Source organism: Colobus angolensis, unplaced genomic scaffold (assembly GCF_000951035.1).
Source record: "Colobus angolensis palliatus isolate OR3802 unplaced genomic scaffold, Cang.pa_1.0 Scaffold12, whole genome shotgun sequence".
NCBI classification, from domain to species: domain Eukaryota; kingdom Metazoa; phylum Chordata; class Mammalia; order Primates; family Cercopithecidae; genus Colobus; species Colobus angolensis.
Window position 1 is genome coordinate 10,452,639 of NW_012113141.1, and position 25,992 is coordinate 10,478,630.

General features: G+C 42.5%; 1 protein-coding gene and 1 long non-coding RNA gene across 17 annotated transcripts in view; one reads left to right on the forward strand and one right to left on the reverse strand.

Annotated features, from left to right (window-relative positions):
- KCNMA1 (potassium channel, calcium activated large conductance subfamily M alpha, member 1) overlaps window positions 1-25,992 on the reverse strand; it is a 762,545-nt gene that overhangs the window by 68,394 nt on the left and 668,159 nt on the right. For all 16 annotated transcript variants that reach the window (XM_011928774.1, XM_011928767.1, XM_011928759.1 and 13 more), the window contains 3 exons: window positions 22,365-22,458; window positions 6,904-7,027; window positions 2,310-2,534 (listed from right to left, as the gene is read on the reverse strand). In XM_011928774.1, coding sequence (XP_011784164.1) covers window positions 2,310-2,534; window positions 6,904-7,027; window positions 22,365-22,458 — 443 coding nt within the window. The remainder of the gene's footprint in view (window positions 1-2,309; window positions 2,535-6,903; window positions 7,028-22,364; window positions 22,459-25,992) is intronic.
- LOC105502267 overlaps window positions 1-25,992 on the forward strand; it is an 88,494-nt gene that overhangs the window by 57,461 nt on the left and 5,041 nt on the right. The gene's annotated exons all lie outside the window — the stretch shown is intronic.

A 25,992-nucleotide genomic window follows, 5' to 3' on the forward strand; every position in this document is an offset into this window, starting at 1 on the left:
AACCACAAGAAATACAAATGACATACACAGAAATCGTTTATATTTCTCTGGGCTGGCCCTATAGGCAGGGTACTGTTTAACCAATAAACTCTGTGAAGACATGGGTGAAGGCCCATTTCGTGAAAATCTATTGTGTTTGAGTATGTTAAATTTTGGAGGGTTTGAAAAAGACCTGCAAAGATGACAGCTCATTCACATATATGAAGACAGATGAGTGAACATGTACAAGGGCACACAGAGCCAGGTGCGGTGGCTCAGGCCTGTAATCCCAGCACTTTGGGAGGCCAAGGCAGGTGAATCACCTGAGGTCAGCAGTTTGTGACTATCCTGGCCAACATGGTGAAACCCTGTCTCTATTAAAAATACAAAAAATTAGCCGGGCATGGTGGTGTACACCTGTAATCCCAGCTGCTCAGGAGGCTGAGGCAGGAGAATCACTTGAACTCAAGAGGTGGAGGTTTCAGTGAGCTGAGATCGTGCCATTGCACTCCAGCCTGGGCAACAAGAGTGAAACTCCATTTCAAAAAAAAAAAAAGAAAACAAGGTCACACAGGACGAAACACACACAAACACACAAAACACACACACCATTACCAAATATCATGCATATAACCATCTCTCTACACACACAAACACACGCAGACTCATGTATCCTGGTAAAATAATAAACTCTTTACAAAGACACTTTTAGAGGTCAGAGGACTATGTGGAGGAGCACATGATAGAAAGATAACCATGGAATCATATAATCAAATCGACCATGTTTCTGGAATTAGTGAAGTATATATATGCTTATGCTCTCCTCTGTGTATGACTATTTGTCTATAGGTGATTATTTTCAATTGTCTGTGCTCACTAAGGCAGTGGGTTTTTGCCCCAGCATCCAAAATACAACTGTCTTATCTTTTCACACTCCTTTAAATATTTTATTGAGTCCCTATTGTGCCAGCATTATGTAAAGACACATGGTGGCATATAATGAGTAACGAGTACTACTTGTGGATAGATTCTTACGTGTTCTTTAATGAATTACATTAATTGGCTCTTTCTCCCCCCATTTCTGAGATTTTGGAAGCTGATAACAGAAATAACAGATTTTAGCTTTGTACATGGGGAAAAACCCAGACCTCTTGACATTTAGAGAGATCCATGTTCCTCAGTTTTTGTTTTTGTTTGGGGCAGGGTCTTATTCTGTTGGCCAGGCTGGAGTGCAGTGGTGCTTTCATAGCCCACTGCAGCCTCGACCTCCCAGGCTCAAGTGATCCTCCCAACTCAGTCTCAAGTAGCTGGAACTAAAAGCATGCACCACCACATCGGGCTAATTTTTTAAACTTTTTGTAGAGAAGAGGTCTCACCATGTTGCCCAGGCTGCTCATGAACTCCTGAGCTTAAGTGGTCCTCCCGCTTCGGCATTCCAAAGTGCAGTGATTACAGGGATTAGCCACTGCACCCCTGTTTCTCTCACTGCACCCGGCCCCTTTTAGGGATGTGAACTTACAAGAAAAATATTTGGAAGAGAGGTGAGATTTGCATGAATTTGTGATGTGGAGAATTACATCAAACATTGAAATGCATAATTCTCTACAATGTTTTGAGAGTTTGTGGACTATGCATTCATTATGATTAGGAAGTAGTAAATCACATGACTCCTAAATCCCATATCCTCACACTAAATTGTGGAGTCCCAGACTGTTTTTTCAGACCGAAGTCCTAATGTTTTGCAGTCAAGAATATCATGCACACATTCACACACGGACACACACACACACAAACACAACCATGAACACATTACTGGACTACTAAACGAACAGGCGTTAGGGGCTGAGCTGCAGAAGAAGTTGGCTTTCTGTACAGCAGAAATAAAAAACTCTGTTATTTGCATTTATTTAGTTAAAAACAGAAGGTGGCACAGATCAAGGTTTCTTCAAGCATTAAAAATACTGTAAGTATAATGCTATAAATAGTTCTGTAAGCAAATGCTTACTATAAACATCATAATACAACAGTGCTCTAGGTTTTGTATAGGCAGGAGTGAGAGAGTGTTTAGACACTGATATGGTTAATATACTTAATACAAGCTAAACTTCATCCCTGATGAGGGACTGAACTTGGCTGCAAATTCCTTTTAATAAGGTCTCCCAGGGTTTGGATTTTCCTTGACAGAGCATAGGGGAAGTGCTGAGTCCTCAGGCCCATACCCAGATGAAGCAGCACAGGCATGATCAAAGCTACAACTATTATATCCATCTGGGATTTTCTTTTGTGAATGAAAAGAAGAAAAGGCATCAATAATGTGACCTTGGACTTACAGGCAATATGGACACTTTGGGGAAGTTATGAAGCGTCTCCCATTCCCGCTTGAGGTACTCAATAGAGCCCACAAACACAATGTGCTTGAGCTCATGGTAATGAAAGTTGCTGGCACGGAGCGGCATCACCAGGTTCCGGAGGCCAATCAGGGCTGAGCTGACATCGCCAAAGATGCAGACCACAACATGGCCACTCAGGACGGTCATGGCGGCTTCACTTCGAGTCTGCAACAGGGAGACGCGTGTAAACGTCAGAGAGAAGACTGCATAGGGCTGTCATAAGGAGTGGAAAAATCATTTGTGTGAAGAATCAAGCAAATATTTGCTGAGAGCTTACTATGTGGTACTATGTTTATTTCATCGACGTTATGTATGTGCCATACAAAGCTATAATTTGAGCATGTGTATACATATTATATTTATGTAATAATATTATCCAAATGTATATCCATGCACATTGCTACCTTCTTTGACAAAAGATGTAACAAAGATATGCCATAAATACTTGTGAGAAGATCTTCATAATAATTTTCAGGAGGTAAAATAAAAAGGAAAAGGAATATTTATGCTATTTGGAAAGAGAAGTCTTCCTTTCCATGAAACTATTGATTAAATGAGCTGCCTTTTCTGGCCTGCTTGCTGAGATGATGATAAAATGGTCAGATGCCTGCACTGGGCTCAGTTGGAGAAATTTGAGTTTGGAATTCTAGACTTATCAGTGAGATGTCCATGCATCAGCAGGTAGAATATGCTACCTAAAGCCAGGAGTAGAAAACTATGACCCACGGGCCAAATCTGGCCCACCACGTTCTTTTGTATGTTCAGTGAACTAAAAATGGTTTTTGTGCTTCAAAATGGTTGAAAAAAAATCAAAAGAAGACTTGTCATAATCTGTGAAAATTACATAAAGTTCAAATTCCCACAAAGTTGTATTGGAATGCAGCCATGCTCATACATTTAGGTATTGCCTATGGCTGCTTTTATGCTACAACAGCAGAGCTGATCAGTAGCAACAGAGATCTTATACCCTGAAAAACCTAAATTATTCGTTATATGACTTATTACAGAAAAAGTTTGCTGACCCCTGTCCAGTGCTGCCTTGGAGTTTCCAGGGACATTTCTGGAGGGGCCTGCTTTGCTTACATCATTTGGAGAAAAGATCTCCCCAAATAATCATTACAAGGGGCTAGAGAGAAATTAGTAAGAGCAACAGGGCAGTGTCTTCCTCCAACTCCAAACCTCTATCTACAAAGCAGACAAATGAAAGAACACAGTCACTTTATTAGAGGAGAACCCCAACTTCCCAGGAAATACAACTGTTTAGTCACTGCTGGTCCTTTGATTCACTGAGCTAGTGAAGCCAGGAGGCCAGCTGTGGACCTTTGTCCAACGCCTCCCATCCCTGTCCACCCACTGGATGCCTGGCTGGCCCCATGTGGCTTACAATGCTTTGGGGGAAGCATATTAATGTCCACTGTACATATCAAACTCTGCTTGATTTAATCTCTAGAATTGACCGCTGCATTGATTGTATAAATGCCAATATTGCAATTCACGACAATGTCAGGGTTATTACAGTAACCCCCAAGGAGAGGAGGAAGCTAGCTTTCACTACCTGATCGTTAGAATAAAGCAGGGGCTGTCACCATTATTGGTTTCCCTCTGCAACAGTCCACGGAAACCGGAGACATAAGCTGTAAGAAATGCCTTAGAAACTGTGACCAAGGAAGACCCACTGGGGAGCTCACATCACATATCCCCACTTCTTGCAGAAGACCTGGAGTTAGTTATCTGGGCCGCATGGAAGTGCAAGTGCCCGGGTGCCACCAGCAGAGAGCCAACCAGTCTCTAATGCACTGTTATGTGACGGGGTTCCTAATTATTTTTAATTGGCCAGGTCACCTGGGAGGCTAGCTCCCTTCAACAAGCCAGAGGAATATAAACTGGGCCCAGGGTGAAAGTGAATTCTAGACTAGGGAGGTGGGGAAGGCACAGTTAGCCGAGTGGCCGAGGCACAGATGCTGACCCCAGGAACTTCGATCTGGGATCAAAACGCCCATCGTCAGACTGGCCACAGCTACATCACCCAGAGAACCTTATGAATGTCCTAATTCTAGAGCCTCAGCCCTGTTGTGTCTGATTCTGCGGGGTTTCAGGCATACTAGAGAAACTGATCATTTGTGTCTCTTATGTATCTGGAATTCCCATGCATCCTTCCAGGCCCAACCCAAGCACAACCTGTGTGTATCTGATGGGACTTGCCTGGCCACTTAAACACACCCTAGTCCTTCTCCCCTACATTTCAATAGCATTTTGTGCCTCTTACTACTTAGCTTTAAATACACTGTTTCATGGGTTACATTTTATAAGTTCTCTCTAATTAATCCAGGAAATTACAATTGGGACTATCTCTTATATCTTCGAATCCCCAAAGTAGTTAGTTTCCTGTGCCCAGTGAGTACACAACCTCAAAGCATCCTCATGTAGCTGGCCCTACCTGTCATTCTCATCTCCAGCCCAGTGTTACTTTAGAGAGGGTTTCTTGGATCATACTTTCTAAACAGCACCTCCCAGTCTCTTTCTAGCCTACAATGCTGCTTTACTTTTTTCAAAGCATCCATAAATATCTGAAATGTTGTTATGTACTCATTTGTCTACCTAGAGATAACACCTCTCCCCCCAGCCCTGCCCTGCTAGAATATAAGCTCTGTGAGAGCAGTCGTTGTCAGGGATTGCATCTCCAGTAACTAGAACAGTGTGTGGCACATAGTAGGCCTCCTGGAGATGTTTTGTTAAATGATGTTATTTTTCATAGAAGTAGTAACTCACCTCCTAAACGTTTTCATGCTGGCAGATGTTGATTGAATATCAGTTGGCATGCATACTACACCAATATCCAGGCAAGTCATTAAAACCCTAGGTACCAGATAGGTCATCCAGCCTATGACCTGCCACAAGCGGTAACATCAGGCTAAGTTTAGGCCACCAGAGCAAAAGTGCCATGAATACATCAGAATGTACATACATGGCCGGGTATGGTGGCTCATGCCTGTAATCCCAGCACTTTGGGAGGCCAAGGTTGGCAATCATGAGGTCAAGAGATCGAGACCATCCTGGCCAATATGGTGAAACCCTGTCTCTACTAAAAATATAAAAAAATTAGCTGGGTGTGGTGGCATGCACCTGTAGTCCCAGCTACTCGGGAGGCTGAGGCAGGAGGATCACTTGAACCCGAGAGGCAGAGGTTGCAGTGAGCCAAGATGGCTCTGCACTCCAGCCTGGCAACAGAGCAAGACTCTGTCTCAAGAAAAATAAAACAAAACAAAACAAAAAGAATGTACATACGTGAAGCAGCTTTGCAAGTAGAACCATTTGCACTCCTGGCCAGTTGGACAATGGCCTTTAGCTAAGAATTCTGACTTTCTGTGCTCTTGCCTGCAACTTTTCCACCTCTGAGACAGCCTCCAGCTTGATACTGTATTGGCTGTTAATGCTCATTTACAATTAAGTTGAGAACACACATACACATAGATAAAGCATAGGGGAAAGTCCAGTGTGTTAGCATACACAGCCATTCCGAGGACCCAGAACAGTCCTTGTTTAGGAAGGGTGGTCCCAACATCAGAAATGATAGGATTTTCCTGGCTGACAGAAAGGAATAGACCCATCCCAATCTGGGGATTAGAGGCCCAAGGGAGAAAACCCCTTCCATCTGACTTTCCTGATTATTAATCCATTTTTCATAGATTAGCAAGACAATAAACTGTAGGAAAACCAAAGTAGGCATTAAGACCCAAAGCTGCTAATAGAACAAGGGCAGAGAGTAGAACGGATTGTTATCTACGCTGACATTCCTGGGAGAGACTGGGTGAGCCCACTGCTGCTATGAAGATGTTCACAAGCCTTACACGAAATAGGGCTCTGAGCCCCAGCCTCCCCAAGGGGACTATAGTTCATTATTGTCATCATTATGTCATGCACCATCATGCATTTGCCTGTCTACGACATGCACTAAGAAAGCTTGCAGATGCACAAGGCTATTATCTATAAGAATACAAAACATTGCTATAAACCAATAACAATACAGGCAGCATTCAGCTTTCCTCACAGCATTTAATAATAGTAAGAATAAGAGGTAATTTTATTGAGTCATATGTTGGATTTTAATCTTCACTACAACCCTATGAGTTAGGGTCATTCTCAGCTCATCTTTTTACAGATAAGAAAACCGAAGTGCAAAAAGCCAAGTGAATTACCCAAGCCATGCAGCTAATCATTGGTACAGGCAGACTCTGACACCAGCACCATGGCCACAGAAATTACGTTCATACTACCTCCCACCATGCCTTTCCCACAGCACGTGATCACCCACTCTTATGAGGAGCCAATATATTCAGAGATTGAAAATTCTGAATATTGCTCATGTTCTGATCAGAGGTCTAGCTGCTTCAATTTATGCTCAGAATTTCAATTATCAAAAATAATTAGGACTAGGGACAGTATTATCCCACTGTCCTACTAGGGAAACCCCATTCCCAGCAAATGTGGTTCAGGGCAGAAGCAGGCAACATCAGATGAACAGACCCTCACTCACCAGGATGACCTTCTCTATCTCCTTGGGCGCGCACCAGTGAAACATCCCAGTAGAGTCGTACTTCTTCACATTGGAGTCCATGTTGTCAATCTGGTCATTGCCAGGAATTAACAAGGGGTCATGCCTGGGGAGAAAAGGACAGGAAAACCTAAGTGGAAAATGTGATAAATTATAAATGGAAAGTGCCCCCTGAATTACATCTCAGAGGATATGAAAGATGCAGAGGAAGTGGTTGTCACTGAAAGCCATTCTTCTGCTTACAGAATCCATCCTTTGAGAGACAACTGCCCCCAAACCACCACCCCACGTCTGGAAGTGCAGCTGACCTTTGTCAGGGAACATTTCTGCCTTTCCCCAGCTCCTCTTTTCCTAAATGGTCTTCCTAACATTTTGTGGATTTAGCCTCCCTTTTTAAGGCTACCTCACTCCTCTTCCTCTCATATTACCAGCTTTTCGATCTCCCCAGTGCTCGCACATACACACACACACACACACACACACACACACGCACCCCAAAGAGTTACTATTAGCCTCGGCAATGAAGAGGAAGGAATAGGAATAGAGCCTCATGCTGACTGACTGGCATGAGGATGGAAAGCCAATTACTCGCTCCTTCTGACTACAACTTCTGACGTGATGCTCTTCGCAGTAAAAGCTTTAACAGGCTGCACTTTAAATATTTTAGCAATTTGCCCAATCAGATTTTTCTCTCCCTGGCTGAAGCCCTTTAAAGATTCAGCAGCATGTCACTTCAGAGCAGATTGACTACCAAATGCCCACATCTGGAATACATGATTTCAATACTAAACAACACCCCCTCTCCTTGCCTTGACAACTGTATATGCACTAACCATCCAATGATGCTCCCCGCCACCTTCACCTCCCAACTGCTGCATTCCTTAGACGAGAGTCTCAAGCTCAGATGCATCTTAATAAACTTGTTTCAAATTCTCAGGGCAACATTCACCCTCTATCGCCTTGTTTATTGGTGAAAAAGGAAGATGCTTCCATAAAGGGCTCCTGTCTAGTGGGTTGGCAGAGTCTCACTGACAACCTTAAGAATTGCAATGGAATCAGGCAGGTCTAACAAGCTTACAGCACAATAAATAAGCTCCTGCACCTTGAATCATAATCTATGTCCATGCTTTTATCTCTGATAGTGATTCAGCACCTCAGGTTTGGGAAGTCATTGTTCCTTCCTACAAAACTGGCCATATAATTAGGACATTGTCCCAGCTATACTTAACCATTCTTGCAATGGAGCTGTCTTTTCTGATTAATATTGCCAACACAAGACAGAAAATACACATAGGGTCAAATTCCTTACATTTATTGTAAAGTGATTTTACCTTTTGAAATTCTATATTGCAACATCAGAGGGTGACTTTTATTTTGTTTTTACTATTTGTCCCTCTGAAATGTCTCTGATACTTCCCACTTATATGTCAAGGGTACAGAGTGGGACAGCAATCTCCCTTTCATGACCCAAAAACCTAGGATTAAGCTTTTGAATATCTACCATGACCCTCCAATATGCTCCCCACTCCCACATAAGGTGAGAAAACTCTCTCACTGCATTTATTTATGCCTGAGAACTTGCTTTTAAACTACACCAAATGACAAATACCATGTGAAGCAAACTTGCAAAGTTATCTTCAATGAACATGCTAGACTATTACAGGAACTGTCACATCTGATCTTAAAAGAAAAAGAACAATCCCACTCCAAGTAGCATCTCAGTGTCTGGATTGTTGAGAGGTCTTGAGGTATGTAAACCACCAGGTCATCTTCCAAATACTGAACTTAGTCAAAGATATTAAGATAAAAAGGCAGTTGCTGATAAGAACTATTTACAGATCAGGGTGAGAGCAAATTTTGAGGGATGTATTTGTCCTTGAAGAATCTTTAACAGTTGCATAGATATCTATTAATATTATCTGGAATAGGTAGGTAGACAAAAGCCATCATGGAGAGGAGGTTTGAGAAAACGAACAAAATGAACTCTTTCTAGCCCTTGAAGAACATATTTCAGTTGCAAGAGGATTTTAGTAGACTTGCCCTGCAGATATAGAGCCAGGTTCAAATTTCCTTGCCCTGTTTACTGGTTGGAGACAAAGTGTTATCTCAGGATGACCTGAGATCTACCCCCAAAGCATTTAGGATTTAAAAGATACTCAGAACTATGTTCCCATAATATCAGCAAGCAAGCAAATGAAACAGCAAGCTGGCCAAAAAAAAAAAAAACTTTTAGAAAATATGTGCCTTGGGGAAGAGGAGATACATTTTGGTTTGGTATATTTGATTCTTTCTGGGAAGGAGTCAGACATTGGTAACAGTGGCCTGCAACTTTCATCCAGAAAAGCAAATAAGCAAGCCTGATGATCAATCGCCCTTCAATAAAAAGAAAAAAGACAGCTAATGTCAAGCTTCATTAACTGGGGTAGAGGGTTCCAGAAACCAGGCATAATTTGACACTGGAGCTACAAGCCATGATTTGCACTGGAACACCCAGAGGCATCCAGGAAGTCTTAGAGGTATGCCATGCTACACTCTACTCCCCACACATCTCTCAGCCTGGCTTGGACCATTTAAATATAAACAATCCAGGATTTCCCCCAAAGAGACTGACCTGAGGAACATCAAAAACCTCCCAGAACAGAGACATTACCCTCTCTGACCAGCATGGTACCTGGAATTCTAACTTCAGTTTATTGAAACAGTAAAGCAACCAATAAGAATCCCCTATTCTGAGCATAGAATGCAGGATACAGTAATGATTAAGATAAAGTCTCTAGTCAAAGAGAGGTCCACAAGATAGCAGGAGAAAAAATACATATAAACCAATAGTTCAATAGTTATGGTACCTTGTGGCAAGTGTTACAGGAAAGTACAAGGTGATATGAGAATATCAAGAAAAAAGCTGTTCATATCCTGGTATTTGGGTAGCATTAAGGAAGGCTTTGCAAAGAAAGTAGCATTTGATCTGAACCATGAAAAGTGAAGAGGAATCTCAGCATGTTGCAGTGTTGATCCACTAATAGCCAGTAGGACCCACTCAGAGAATTGAGGCCCAAATGAAAAAGGCCAAATAATGGCACCTAAAATCATGGCTGAAGATGTCGGATACCATACTGCCCAACCTAAGGCACAGAAGACTCAGACCTGGCCTTCCAGCTGTCTCCAGATGTGCAATGATAGTCAAGTAGAAGATGGATTAAACTGATTGAGTATAACTGATTGACAGCAGACTAAGAATGATGCATGAGATTTACAGAGAACAAAAATCATGTTTCCAGAAAAGGAAAAGTGTTATAAAAACTGAAAGTAATTCGAAAATGAAATGAGTTGTTGCCCAAGACAGTGGGTTTTCTATCATTGAGACATTCCAGAAGAGCGAGGGATACAGTGAGGATATGCATATAAAGGTTGGATGAGCCTAGAAGATCCTAAAGGTTTGAAACACTGTGCTGTCATTGGGGAAAGACACAGCTAGAAGAAATTTGAAAGTACTGGACCATTGCTGGATATCAGAAGGCTGGACAGCCCTGAGTAGGCAAAGAAAGGTTGCTAGAGTAAAGATGAGAGCTAAGTAGCATGGGAGAGAGATTAATTTATTGCTCCAGTAAGGGCCAGCACTGTTACACACTCACTGGATTTCACAGTCTGGGAGTAAGCTGGGAACACGATTCATTCCAGCAACAACAGAGTCTGTAACTGTTTCTGGCCAGACAATATAAATTTCTTTACCATGTCTGTTCCTGTAGTAATTTAAGGTACTTTAGGCTGGCTTATGCTGCAGAGAGATCTCTGGAACAGGTGGAGAGTGGACAGTCAGTTGGCCACAGGGACTAAATCAAAGTTTCTAAAGCTTCTATTACTAGAAGAAAGTCCAAGCATTTGCCATTGAGCACACCAACCAACACTGCTACGATCCAGGGAGACCCAAAGGAATTGGACAGTTTGTTGTATGGAAAGGAGGATCATGAGAAATCTCCCTGAATAAGGCATCCCAACATCTTCAGTTTGCAAGATGATAGAGACCCACTTCCAAAGCCTATCCCACAACTCCTCAAAGGCCAGTTAGTTGAAACCAAGGACCGGGATTAGATACTGTCTTTCACGTTACAATGACATTACCTAAGTCTTCCACTCACAAAGTAATTTTCGATTTCCCTAAAAGGCACCATAATTAATTCAAGGCTCACTTGTCACTTGCGACTTGGCCAATGTACATGCCTTATTTTAGGGTAATAGAAACTCGATGATGTGAGGTATATCTGCTGTTTCATCTTTATGGACTGAACTGTGTTCTCCTCCAAATTTTTATGCGAAGTCTTAACCCCCAATACCTCAGAATGTGACTGTATTTTGAAATATGGTCTTTAAAAAAGTAATTAAGTTAAAATTAGGTCATTGGGGTGAGTTATGATCCAATAGGACTGGTGTCCTTACAAGAAGAGGAAATTTGGGCCAGCTTTTCCATAGGAGGGAAGATTATGTGAAGACAGAGGGAAAAGACAGAGGTCTGCAATCCAAGAAGAGAGGCCTAGAACAGATCCTTCCCTCAGGAGCCTTGAGAGGAACCAACACTCCCAGACTTTTGTCTCAGACTTCTAGCCACCAGAACTGTGAGAAGCTCTGTTGTTTAAGACACTGGGTCTGTGATCCTTGATTACAGCATTCCTACAAAATTAACACAATAGCCTACCTTGAAGAAAAACAGGCACAATGTGTCAGATATCCCTCAGATGAAGGCCCCTAGCTGCCCTTCTTGAATCTTAAGTTTTTCTTGTCCATTTAAGGGGGGGCGGGGAAAGAATCCTGCCATTATTTCAGGAATACATAGACATACATATGTAATACCCAGTATCTTCTCTAAAGGTTTTGGGTCAATATCCCTCCCCTCTCCAACCACCTTCTCTACCCACCACCAATATACAGGCATGTTAGATATGCTCTGCCAGAGTGGTAACTTCTCTCCGTCTTTAACTTAGACATGCATTTGAGGATCAACACCAATGACAGCCCAGCTTAAAGCAAAGAGGAAGCCTGAACACTAGCCAGCTAATTTGAGCAGTCAAACTTATACAGTCCATCTCCAAATGGAGTGTTCAGGGGTTAATACCACTAAGGGCAGGAAACCACCTATGTCCTTAGTGACAATATACCATAGTGTTTAAGCGGCCTGGCTCCAGAGTCAAAATATCTGTCTTCAAGTCTTGGTTCATCTATTACTTGCTAAGTTGTACATTGCCTAAGTTTCTTCATCTGTAAAACGGGAATGTTAATCATTAGCATTATTCAATGGATTCCATTTGAGGATTACACGAGTAAAGACATTTCATGCCCTGAATATACCATCTGACCTAGAGCATGTCCTCAAGAAGTGTAAACGAGTCTTATGATTATCATCCTTCACACTTTGCTTAGGACCCACTCATGTATTAGTAGCTCTGATTATAGTGAAAGGAGGTAGGAGAGGGAGAGCATTTCAATAATAAAGATATAGAGCTACTGCTATTATTTCTACTACTGGTACTACTGTTACTACTACTATTGCTGCTACTAGTACTATTACCATTGTTGTTACTATGATGAATAGCTGCCATGAGTCGAACCCTTCCAAATGTTGATGCACTAAAACTTTTACCTACATTTCATGATTTGCTAATCACAAGAAAAGCTGTAGGTAATTTATGTTATTATCGAGCTCTGTGTATACATGGGTAACAGAATAGATAAGTAACATGTTCAGGTGGCACAGTCAGTGAGAGAAGAGGCAAAGCCTCAACACAAAGGTCTACTTGGCTGAAGGCCAGTGCTGCTGGGTTCCCACCTCAGACCCTCCCACTTTCAGGAGGCAGCCATATCTTGTTCATTCTCCATCAAAACACCCGAAGTGGCAGTGCCCTAAGCAGCCAAGAAAGGGAAACCAGCATCGCAGGCACTTATAAATGAACCACTTATATGAATGATTAGTAGAAATTCACCCCATAACCCTTGCATCTCGGCTCACCCTCCAATGTCCACAGCTAGAAATTCAGCATGCCCAAAGTCAAATAAGGAATACAGGCATGGCCAGGTACGGTGGCTCACGCCTGTAATCTCAGCGTTTTGGATGGCTGAAGTGGACAGATCACTGGAGCTCAGGAGTTTGAGACTGGCCTAGGCAACATGGCAAAACTCCATCTCTACAAAAATTACAAAAATTAGCCAGGCATATGGTGCATGCCTATAGTCCCAGGCACTCAGGAGGCTGTATTGCACTTTGCAGATATTATATATATATATATATTTTCGAAGTGAAGGTTTATTTTTTCATTGCTAGAGCACAGGCAGAGTAGATTTCACATAATTCTTAAGGTCTCTAGGATTTTCTGAATGGTAAATGAGCTTTGACTTCAACTTAAAGTCACCAGCTGTATTAGTTCCAAACAAGAATCAGCCTGTCCTTTGAAGCTTTGAAGTCAGGCATTTACAACTGTTTACAGCATGACATACTGAATATTTTAATCCTGCTGTTGAGACCTACTGCTCAGAGAAAAAGATTTCTTTCGAGATGTTACTGTACACTGATAATGCACCCAATTATTCAAGAGCTCTGATGGAGATGTATAAGATGAATGCTGTTTCCATACCTGCTGGAACAACCATTCTGCAGCCCATGGATCAAGAAGTAATTTTGACTTTCAAGACTTACTACTTAAGAAATACATTTAATAAGGCTATCACTGCCATAGTGATTCCTTTGACGAATCTGGACAAAATAAATTGAAAAGTTTCTGAAAAAGAATCGCCATTCTAGATGCTAATAAGAACATTCTTGATTCATGGGAGGAGGTCAAAATATCAACAGGAGTTTGGAAGAAGTGGATTCCAACCCTTATGGATGACTTTGAGGGTTTTAAGACTTCAGTGGAGGAAGTAACAGCAGCTGTGGTAGAAATAGTAAGAGAACTAGAATTAGAGGTGGACCCTGAACATGTGACTGAATTGCTGTAATCTCATGATCAAACTTGAATGGATGAGGAGTTGTTTCTTATGGGTTAGAAAAGAAAGTGGTCTCTTGAGATGGAAGCTACTCCTAGTGAAGATTCTGTGATTACTGTTGAAATGACAACACAGGATTTAGAACAGTACATAAACATAGTTGATGAAGCAGCGGCAGAGTATGAAAGGATTGACTCCAATTTTGAAAGAAGTTCTACTCTGGGTAAAATGCTATCCAACAGCATCACATGCTACAGAGAAATCTTTTGTCAAAGGAAGAGTCAGTCGATGCAGCAATCTTCACTGTTGTCTTATTTTAAGAAATTGCCACAGCCACCATAATCTTCAGCTACCACCTCCTGATCAGACAGCAGCCATCAACACTAAGGCAAGACCCTCTAGCAACAAGAAGATTAAAACTCACTGATGACTGAGATGATTACTAGCATTTTTTAGGAGTATTTTAATGAAGGTATGTACACACTTAATAGACTACAGAAGAGTGTAAACCTAACTTTTATATGTATTAGAAAACAAACAAAAAAAATGTGTGTTGCTGGCTTTATTGCGATATTCACTTTGTTGTGGAGGCCTGGAACTGAGCCTGCAATATCTCTGAGGTGTGCCTGCAAAAGACCTTTGTTTTGAGGATTTGCAGAGCAAGAAATGCCACTTGGTATCAATTAATCTCAGGAAGTGAACTAAATGCCTTGCTACAACAGAAACACAAAAAACTCGCCTTGAAGACAACAGCCTAAAGCAAAACCACAAATCCCCCTTTTTTTTTTCTAGCAAACCCACTGTGAGGAAGCTAATATCATATTTTAAAGTGCACAATTTCCCTTACAGGCAAAGACAGCCAATCCCTGTTCCTTCTGTGGCACTGGGTTCAACACTGGACTTCAGAAATTTACATTAAAGTACAAATAACCAGCCAAACACACAAAAATGTTACGAAAAAGGAAAGTTACAAAATGGCTGGAAAATTGCATTCTTTTCTTGCTTGATTTTCAAGACCTCATGTCTTACCACACGATAAGGACTTCTCTGTCATCATGAGCATCCCATCCAAATTAAGGGCACCCTACAGTGGTCTCCCTGGGAGATGAGAGACTTGATTAAAAGGAGGTGAATTTCTCATCCTTCCGCGGGCCTTTTATCCAAGCTGCAAATACTGACTTTATTGAGCATCTATTATGTAAGGCACCATGACGGGGCTAACAGGACTTTTCTCAGGCTTCACTGCTTGGCTCAAGTGTTCCTCATAAAGCCATCATCCTGAACAGCCAGAGAGACTGAAGTTATTTTCCCTTCCTAGGAACTTCTAGAGATGCTCCTTCAGTGATAATAATTTCCATGTCTGTTTTATCCATTAGATGGTGAACTATTTAGGGGCAGGGATCTATTTTGCTCTTCCATGTATTTTCAGAATCCAGCAGAGGATGCAACCAAACTAACAAGAGGAACTGATGAAACACCTCTAGTCCCCGAACACTCTTTAAGCAGTCAACAGAGACTCAGCAAACCTTTTGTGGAGATCAAAAGCGTGTGCAGTGAGAACCCATTTACCTTTGATATCTTGCCACAATTTGTTTTTGAACAATCAGGGTTCTTGCAACATTTTTCATTCACAGGGACTGTGTATGAATTAGGACACAGAGCATTTGCTATAAAAAGGGCATTGTGATGTGAAGGACAACCTAAATTATGTCTCTAACCAGTCAAGGCTGCCTGAAGTTCACCAGAAGCCAGCTGCTGTAATTAATCAGCAGGGAGGACCCATGTGATGGCAACGGTGGTCGAGACAGATGTTCTTAATTAAGCAACTATTTGGTTCTCCAGTGCAAAATCTGAACATTTCTGAGAGATAAGCCTCTATCACTTCAAGCTCCTCTCACTGTTCTGATTCTTAAAAAGAGTGGTTCTCAAACTGTGGCCCAGACCAGCCACATCAGCATCACCTGGAAGTTTGACAGAAATGCAAATTTCCAATCCCCAGGCCAGATCTGCTGAATTAGACTGTGTAGGGCTGTGGCCCAGCAAGCTATATTTTAACAAAGTCCTCCAGGTGATTCTGACACCTGCTAAAGTATGAGAACCACCGCTATAAAGTTTTGCCCAGATGGAGAATCTATATGGCTTGAGTAAATCCTACCCAAGTTAGCAATTGTCAGCATCACACAGATTAGGAAGCTGTAGTAATATTCAGCAAAGCCAGGACTACAGGGAGGCAAGGGAGGTGCCTAGAGTGCAAAATTGAAGGAGGCGCCTACTCTGATTCTCTGACTCTGTGGAACTCGAGGCATTGTGTCCACACTTGATTCTTGATGGGGATTTACTGACTAGATGCTGCACAAATGACTCTCTCTTGCTGACTTCTCTTCCCATGAGCTAATCAGCAAATAAATTTAAACAAGCAAATTAAATACTAATCCTTGCAAATTGCAATACTTACAATTCAGTGTTCTACCCTTTTTTAACAACATGGTATCTAGTCGCTAAGACCTTGAGCACAATGTTCAAGAGTATCAGGCCACATAGGTGTATCTCAGCCTGTATCAGACACAGGAGGCTGGATTAGGTCTTAGGTGGTCTCCTCAAAAGGGCTCATAGTTGGGTGTTCAGCACCATAAATGGTTCCAACTGGATCTGCCTCATTCTTGGGTGCCTTGGCTCCTGGGTGATTACTATTTCCTGATACTTCCTGAGGATTTGCAGAGCAAATCCTGGCTCCTGCCTTAACTCATCCTTCAACAGAGCTTCCACTCTCCTGATAACGATCGTCACCCCTGAGACACCACTGCCCACCACCCTCCCCCCATCTCCCACTTGATGGCCATCCCTGGAGCCACACTGACAAAACTCTGAGGCCAGACTCTAGCCACCCTGGCAGAACTAGGGTCCTTTTCAATTTCTCTGCATCTATCTACTTCCATTATTTTCCCTGCTGCCACCTAAGATGTCATCTCGTGTTAGGCAGTCAGTATTCTCCGAAAAAGGAAATTGTTGCCTTTATGTTTGAGAGACAGCCTGGGAGAACCAATATGTTCATCAGTCCTAGAGGAGGTTGTACAAGATGCTCTTGAAACAAGAGGGCAAGGTCACGACCATCTGCTGAGCATGAACTTGTTGAGGGACCTGTGTGGTCCACCCAAGCCTTGGTACCATGACACCAACTATTTCTTTCTCCTCCAGTCCTGGGGGAGGCCTGTCATATGCTATCAGTTTGTGCATTAAGAGGCGAATTTACTCAGCTAAGCTGTCCCTGCCTTCCTTCTTTCTTTTGCCCAGTGGAAGGAATTGTGAGGTTGACTTGGCTCAGGCCATTTTGCCATTTTCTATTACTAAAATCTTTCATGTTAGCAGGCTCTGATGTGGGAAGTCCTAACAAAATGACTCCATGAAAGGTTTGACTCAAAAGAGAGGCAATGAGACTTAACAAGTAGATGAGTTTATTTCACTTAATGACCAGGAGATGCCCAAGAGAATAATCTGTTTTCCTCAAATCATATTTTGCCTCCCATTCAGGAAACTAATGTCTAATATTTTCTGGGTCTCCTGACAAGAAACTCTCCTCAAAATGTTCAATTTTTCTGTTCTGGGTGTTGTCAATTATCCTTGCAAGCCCAGCTGGGTGCTATCTGTGTAAATTATCCACCCGATGCATCCTACATAAATCCTCATGGTCTGTGCTACTCTGTCTTACTCCAGGTCTCAGGACTGATGTCAGGAATTATGTGTGTCCTTGGGAAAACTATGTATCCCAGTCCTGGTCTACTATTCTACAGCAAACCCTGAATGGCTTAGCACCCAAATGGCCTTGGCAGAGGCTGGGGTTGGGTGGGCCTTCTATTTCACACCTCTGTGCTTATGTAGTGTGTGTCTCAGAAATATCCTGATGGAGGACTCCAAACTCTTCCCTCTGCTGCCACCAGTGATTCTCCCAAAACACAAGTTAGGTTACCGCCTCCTCAAAAACCTTCAGGGGTTCCCCAAAGCCTATAACAAGCAAAGCCTTCATGACTGGGTGCCAGAATACTTACATTCTCCACTCCGTCTAGGCCACTCCAAAGACCCCTGGCTATAGCCACACCCAGGCATTTACTGTGGTCTCAGCATGTTCCTGTTTCCTCCATCATCCTAATTAGGGAAAACTTGCCTAGATTTACCAGACTTTACATCTCTGTGTGTCAACATCCTCACCTGTAAAACGGGGGCAACAGTAATACCTACTTATAGAGTTGTAGTTAGGACTCAGTGAGTCACAGGCATCCAGTCTCAGAATGATGCCTGGCATCTGGTAAACCTAGACAGGTAATATTATTGAGCATTCTCCTTATGGTATGGAACTAGGTTTAATAAGACCTCCTCCTAAACCAGGCTTAGCCTCCCAAACCAGAGATAATGACAGCTCTTTCTGTTCTCACAGCCCATGCTAGTGGAACCCCAACTTGTTCTTACCCAATTCTGTGCTTTTATGTGCTTGTCTTCTCCTCTGTTAAACTATAAGTGTTTTGAAGACAGGGATCTAGTCTAATCCATTAGACTGTGTGGAAGTTCTTTAAGGGATCTAAAGTTTAGCACTAAACTGCTAAAGTGCTAAACTTTAGATCCCTTAAAGAACTTCCATGACAACTTGCACATAGTAGGCTCTCACTGAATATTTGCTGGATGGGAATTAATCTGAGAAAAAGATTAAAAGCAGGCAGCCGAAGTGCACAGACTTTTTGGATTCCATGTGAGGATTCAGTGTGAGAACCCAGGTGTTTACTCCATACCAACTACCCACTGGAGAAATCTCATCACCCAAAAAGCATGTTTAAATGCAACTATGTGGAGGTGGCTCTGGAATAAACTGAATGTGATTGTAACCAGGGATCCTGAATGGAGATTTCAGGAATCCACGAATTTACTTCAACTGTGGTCAAAAGGGGATCCAGTGTACTTTTTATTTTTTCCTAGAGAGACTTCCTAGAGAGTTTTCATGGAAGGTTCATAGGATTGGTAAGGCCCCCAAATTAAGACCTCTTGACTTAGCTATTCAGAGACAAAGTTTGTGCCCCCCTAGAGCTTTACAAATGAGGAATGATGTAGCTATCCTTACAAGGCACCACCCCACTAAGTAGGGAGAATTGGGCAATGGGTGCTTGATGATTTTAGGGAAGGCTCCTTCAATAATTCCATGTTAAGAGACCAGCAAGGAAGGGAAATAATAGGCAGAGGGAGCCAGGGACTTGGAAGCCTCCACGGCTCACTCCTCCTTGGCGGGTGTGGAGCCAAAATTTATCCATCATTACACGTGTGTCCTCGACCTGGGGCCCAGACACTTGCCATTCAGCTCTGTCTGGACGTGAGGGTTGTTTTCTGTCGAGGTGACTCAAAAACATACTACCTCAGGATTCAGACATACAAAAGAAGGCTGTTCACCTAATAATCATGCAGAGTTAAGTGACACTTAAACACTAGGGTAAACCTGATACCAGAACAAAGGGGAGGAAAAGACCATTAGTGCAGAGTCCCCGTTGCATCTCCTGCTGGCAGATGATTTGGAAGGAGCCTTCACGCAGGAGCCTGTTTTATTTGCAGAAGCCACGGTGGTAAATTAAAGCCCATCCTAGCCCATTCCAGGCTCTCTAGTTCCTCTTGGAGCTATTCCTATCGCTGCCCATAGGCCACTAAAACCTGCCCACATTCAGAATGATTGATTCTGCTCAAACTGCAAGCCACAAACTCATGTCGAAAAATCCACTTCAAATAAGTCATTAGCTTCCTTTATGGATTTTTAAGGTCATGAGGAATAGGACCTGAAAGTCCCATTTACTGGAGAGTAGAAAGCAGGTGTCAGAAGAGGCAGGGGCAACTGGAAAAGCCACAGGGAGCTGGGGGAGCCCTTGTTTCCTACCAATCAACAAAGGGGATTTAGCAAAAATTTACCCATGACTTCATTGCCAGTGCCAGATATTCAAATGCAAACCAAAGGGCCCTGGGGTCTTTCTGTACACTGGAAGTCAAGGGAAATGGAGAGAGGGCTCAGCAGGGGCCCATCTTTGCTTGCAGGTCAGATGGAGGATATGGAGCACCTGCGACATAGAAAGACATGGTAAGGGAGGAGTGTCTAAGACTTTCTCACTTGTCATGGGATGGTCCATTCCAGCTGGGCTACGAGGGAGACTATGGTGGGCTAGTGGGATAAGGCATCCCAGCGACAGGAGCTGAGGCCTTAGCAGCAGCCCAAAGGCAACCAACACAAGAAGCCCGAGTTCTGTAGCTTGGCAAGTTTCCGCTCACCACCTGACCCACGTTTAGCAATTCTGATGTACCATGAAGCAGACAGCTCCAGCCCAGGATGACTGCCTCCCTCAGCCCCTCTCCGGCAAGGAATGAAAGCAAGATCCACTTTGAAAATTCTCCCCCATCATGCAAACTGACATAGGCATGCTTTTCAAAAACCCACAGCCAATCTGTTGATCATTACTTATTTACAAAGGCCTTCGGGCAGAAAGTCCTGTAAAAACCATACTTGATACGATATACACTAGCTTTTTCTGCTTGTGGAAAAAAAGTCCCCCCAAGGCTACCTCAAACCATCACTTTCTATTGCACATAAAATGTAGCGTGTAACACTAAAGTATTTAATATATATGGTATAATATATCTACAGGAAAGGCATTTGTGTAGAAGTATGTTACCCTGGATTTGGTAATTTGATGTTTTGCTGAAGGCTACGACTTAAAAAAGCCTCCACCTCATACAGAAGACCTGTCATCTTGGTACCCAAGAGCCAACAGAATAAAGAAGTAGCCTTAAGCAGCAAAACTTTGACACAGCTTTGAAGCATATGAAAACAGTATAACTCCTCAGAATTATTATTACTCAAGATCAAAGAAATGAGCCATACTTTACATAGCAAACAGGGACAGGGAATTTGGCTCCAACAGTTTCAGATTTTTCAGACTTCTCTTTATTTATTTATTTGCTTCTCTAAATTTAGGCAAAGGAAAGTGGCTGGGCTTTTCTCTGCTTTAAATGGGAATAACTATTAGAATTAGATAAGGTGATTACCTAAAGGTGAGTAAATAGGAAATGAATGCTAGCATGACAACTGGCGTCATAAAAACGAAAAGCTTGGCAGTTGGCACATTTTATTCCTCCTCATAAACTGTAAACAAGCATGTAAATCAGCAACACCCAAGGAAGGCTAGGTGAATGGGAAGGCAGAGAACTTTTAAGGAAACATTTAACAGGAATAGACGGGGATGTGGAAAAGGAGTTGGGTGGAGTGGGTCTTCCACGGAGAACCTGTGTCCTCAACCATATGAAGAAAGACTGCCTTTGCCTATTTTCCAGAAAGGTAGACATGGAGGGCCAGGGACATGCAAATGTTACTGAAGATGGGGAATGGAAATCACCACTATTGTATTTCAAAAATCAAAGCCAGTGGTCATGACAAGAGAAAAGTAACGTCAAGATGGCAGGCATTTCCAGAGCAGCAACCACATAGGGTGAGCAGTACAAATCTGAAATCACTCCAATTTCATTTGGGCGGTAGAGAGTCAGGATGTCAGAGGAAAAAAATGCTGGGATTGGCAGATGAATTGAAGACAAAAAGGGGAGATAAAAGATGGAGAGGCCAAGAAGAGGAAACTGTAGAACGCTGTTGAAATTTGACTTCACTTGCTATTTACCAGAGGAAGCCATTGTCAAGAAAGAAGTGAGGGAGAAAGAGAGAGAAGGAGGAAGGGAGGGAGGGAGGGGGGAAGAAGGGAAGGAGGGAAGGGGGAAGGAGGAAGGGAGGGAACGAAGGAAGGAAGGAAGGAAGGAAGGAAAGAAGGAAGGAAGGGAACATGTACATGCATGCTCTATTTCATAATTAATATTGCTTTTAGCCTGAGCAGAACTGTATTACTTTTGAACTTTGCTTTGGCAAGTCCACAGATTATTAGACTTTTTTTTATCAGTCAAAATCAATTAACAGAAATTTGATTTCAATCGACAGGATAAAAGGAAGGTAATCTTCAGGTTCATTTTTGATTGTGATGATACATCTCACATATGGCCTTAAGTACAGAAAACAGTCCTCGGAGGGACTCCAGCAGAAAGAGACTGCCGCAGGCAAACTAACCACACGAGTTCCTCTGATTGGTTACCGCCGTCATTAGTGCCACTGCTGTTTAGGAACTACACACAGACAGGACATGGTGACAGCTAAGACTTTAAAGCCTATGTATTTTTCAAACAGCTTTTCAAACTCTTTTTCATGACAGAATTTTTTCAGCTCTATCATTAACTGCTGACAAGCTGACAGAATAAATACTCCAGCCTTTAAGAAGCCATCTAACGATCTCGCTCCCCTCCCCCACCCTGGGCTTGCTGGGGAGGGGAGACTCTGCGCCTGGCAGGGTGAGGAGGGGGCGAGGGGAGGAAGAGAAGGGCTAAGAGGGAAACCGTGGGCAACCAGCCCCTCTCCTTACCTCATCAGCTTAGGTGAGGAGTTGGGTGAGTTCCGCATGCCTCCATTCCGTTGCTTTTTTTTTGGTGATAGCGTTGACGGCTGCTCATCTTCAACTGGAAATACAGGCAGCTCATGAGATTATGAACAGTTTGAGGGCAGACTGTGAAATACAGGCAAAATATCAAAGGACACACACACTCAAGGCTCAGTCACTCACTAGGAATTCATGGCTGTCTTTTAGGACCCAATGACAAAGACCAAATGTGTTAGTCAAACAGGCTGGCTTAGAGAAGGTGAAGGCATCACCTCTTTACACTCCAGCCTTTGAACATGCACTTTAAACAGACTGAAATAGTTTGTAAACACCCTGCCATAAGAAAAAGAAAAAAGAAAAAAGAAATCATGATTTATCTGTATACCAAAAAAAAAAAAAAATTAAAAAAAATAAACTTATGAACAAGCATTATTCCTAGAGTTAATTTTGGTTACTTTGCTTTGCCCAGTAATCGAGTGCATTTTTTTGTAACCAAAATCAGAAATAAAGTTGTATTTGAAATGTCGGCATAACTGCCAGCCTGCTGCTTCTCCAGATGAACCAACTTAGCTGGTTCCTAATCCCTGCATGCCAGAGAAAGAGCATTGAAAAGAGGCAAGGATTCAAGGTCTTGACAGCCAATGTTTCAATCACGTCGGGGCACATTGGCGCATGCTGGCTCAAGAATCCCAAGCCCAACTCAGCTTTTATCCCTCCAACTGCCAGGAGGGAGGGCTTGTGGGGCTGTGCCAATGGGGTCCTTTCTTAACCCATGAAGACAGGAGCACCGGGGCTGGTGAGGTTGGAGGAGAGCCCCAGAATGAAGGAGGAGGTTGCCATTGAATGAAATCTCTGATGATGCGATAGCGGGGCAGGGATGGAGGACAGCACAGAGGATTGGAAACCAAAAGCTGTTTTCCAAATATCTAAACCACACAGATCGCTAAGCAATGTGAAGCTTCACTTAGAAACACCACAGCACACTCTACTGCTCTTGCCCAAAGACACCCACTAATAAGCTTTGCACATGTATTAGCCTGCATCATGCTTCTTTTTAAGAGAACTGCTTGATAATTAGCAGATGCAAACCCAGCCTGTCACCCAAGGGCATCAGCAGCAAAATTCTAGTCCTCCTCTCCCCACCCCCACAATTCAGGCTAAAGCTGTAATGTCAAGAAGGAAAAATAGGATCTTCGGATTCTTATAGTTGACTGCAACACAGACTAGGAAGAAAGCACCCCTGAAACTCAGAATGCACGGCAGTTACCTTAAAGCTAAGAAGAGAAATATTAGCAGTGATGACATCAAAAGAAGCTTTGATATATGTTAATGGTGTAGGAGTCTTAGATGGGGGAGAAAGTGCCATGTCAGCTACTTGGTATTATCCAGGAAGACCCATATTAGAGCATGCATTATATGGTACTTCCCTGAAAACGCTAAATAAATTTAGTAGGTTATGATACATGGTTCCAAGGCAATTTTAATAATCCAACTACCCTCCAAACCTGCTTCAAAGTATTACACATTTTACACTCTTCTATTCTGCTGTCAGTTTGGGCTTGTCTAAATCCTAGCTGATGCAGAAAAAGGGAATGACTCTGGCGTAAGGTGAGAGTGAGACCAGAAGAAATGAAGGCAAGAAAACACCTGCAAACACCCACAGCCCACCCCCTGTACCAGCTGCTTCCTCTGACACCCACCAGGGCCCATGCTCAGGCTGCGACCGTATCAGTCATTTAGAGCTCGAGGCAGAGACTATGTGGCTGGGATAATATCGCATCTTATCAGAAATGAGTATCCAAAGCAAATCACACAGAGACTAAACAGCACTTAAAAGATTAAAGGAAATAAATACAAGCCACATAAATGGTATTGAAAAAAATCACTTAGAGTTGATATGCATCTCTCGGCAAGCAAACAGACACTCTGAGCTTGACCTGAATTAATCTTCCTTTCACAGGGTAGGGACCAGGCATCCGAGGCAATAATGCGGTAGAAAGGCAGCAAGGGTGTATGTGTGTGTGTGTGTGTGAGTGTGTGTGTATAAGTATACTTTCGCACTTGCCCTATCTTAGAATGAAGTAGAAAGTCTTGCACTGACTAGACCTATAAGACAAGGTCATCTTTTAATATGGGCCGCTTGCAATTGGTATATTGTGTTCAGGGTGACCTAGATAGGTTGTGTGGCATGCTGGAGCACATAACATGTGTGTGTTTGTGTGCATGCATGTGAGTCGCTCTAGTCGGGGTGCAAGTTCTGTTTTTCTCATCTTAAGGTTATAATTCAGTTAGCCTTCTTAAGGTTGTAATCCCACATCCAAAGGTCTTTTATCTAACCTAGTCTACCATGGCTAGCGTTTTTCAAGGTCACCAGATGTTACCACGGTTGTGTCCAGTTACACAATGAATCTAGATGAGTTAAGACCTGAACAGAAGTCATCCTCCCTAGCATGCCTGTGGGATTCTTTTGCTTAGCATTTGCTTCCCTGTTTGCATTGGGCCTATAACAAATAATTCTCTTTGGTTAAGTGGCCATTATCTTTACATCTTGTCGCTAGCTGCTGGCCCACACTGATCTTCAGATGGGAGAGTTGCAAGTTAATACCTGTTAGCCAGCTCCAGGGAGACACCTCATTCTGGTAGTAAAGTTGTGCCTCTTCTACGCAAAGAAACTATTTATTTTCATTGCAACTCAGAAAGATCATCTATCATAATCATACTGCAGTTAAAGTGGGATTTGTTCTCCTAAATGAAACTTGGGTTTAAAGGTTTCCTCCTGCACTCACAGCCTTGAAAATGCAGATCTGTTCCCTGAAGAGATGGGGGAAAACGTCTCCAGTTTAAATATATGAACGCTGTGTAATGGAGACCATTACATATGGCTTAGGTCCCTCAAGAGAAGCAGTGATAACTTCTTTCTCATAAGTAGGGTATAACCATATTTAATTATTAGCCTTTATATGGATCCTATCAATTTCTGCATATTTAAAGAAAGCAGATCTAGGAAAACTTTTAGTTAAGCTATAAAATATAATTTTCATTTCATGGCTTCTGTGACTACATGAGAGGAATAAAAATGGAATTAAAAGGGAGGCTTAAATTTACTCACTTTCACGAAAGACAAATGTGTTGAAGCAATGGGCCACTACCTCATGACGATGCACATTTACAAGCTCTCGTTTAACCTACATTTCGGCTAATTACAATACACCTCCATCTCTGGCGTTTTCACTTGCCTTCATGCTGCAGAAGCCACATGAAGATATGAACCTTTAAAGAAACCTGACTTCTTTAGAACACAAACAAGTTCAGGAATCTAACGTGGAATTTTTATAGGAGCTGAACTCCATCCAGTCTCCAAGTACTCATAAAATTCAAGGGCTTGTTTTTGCACATCCCTAAGTATAACACTTAATGTGCTGTTGTAACTTCCCAGCACTCCCTTGTCTAATAGGCACTGAATCTAACAGTTTCACAGTTTGGGAAGACTCAGTGCTAGGAAAATGTCAGGCAAGTCTAATGAGGCTTCAGATCCCCTGGTTTGCGCTAGAGTTTAATTTAAAGTTACAATGATGTTTTAACATGTTTGCTTATACTTGACTAAAGAGGATTC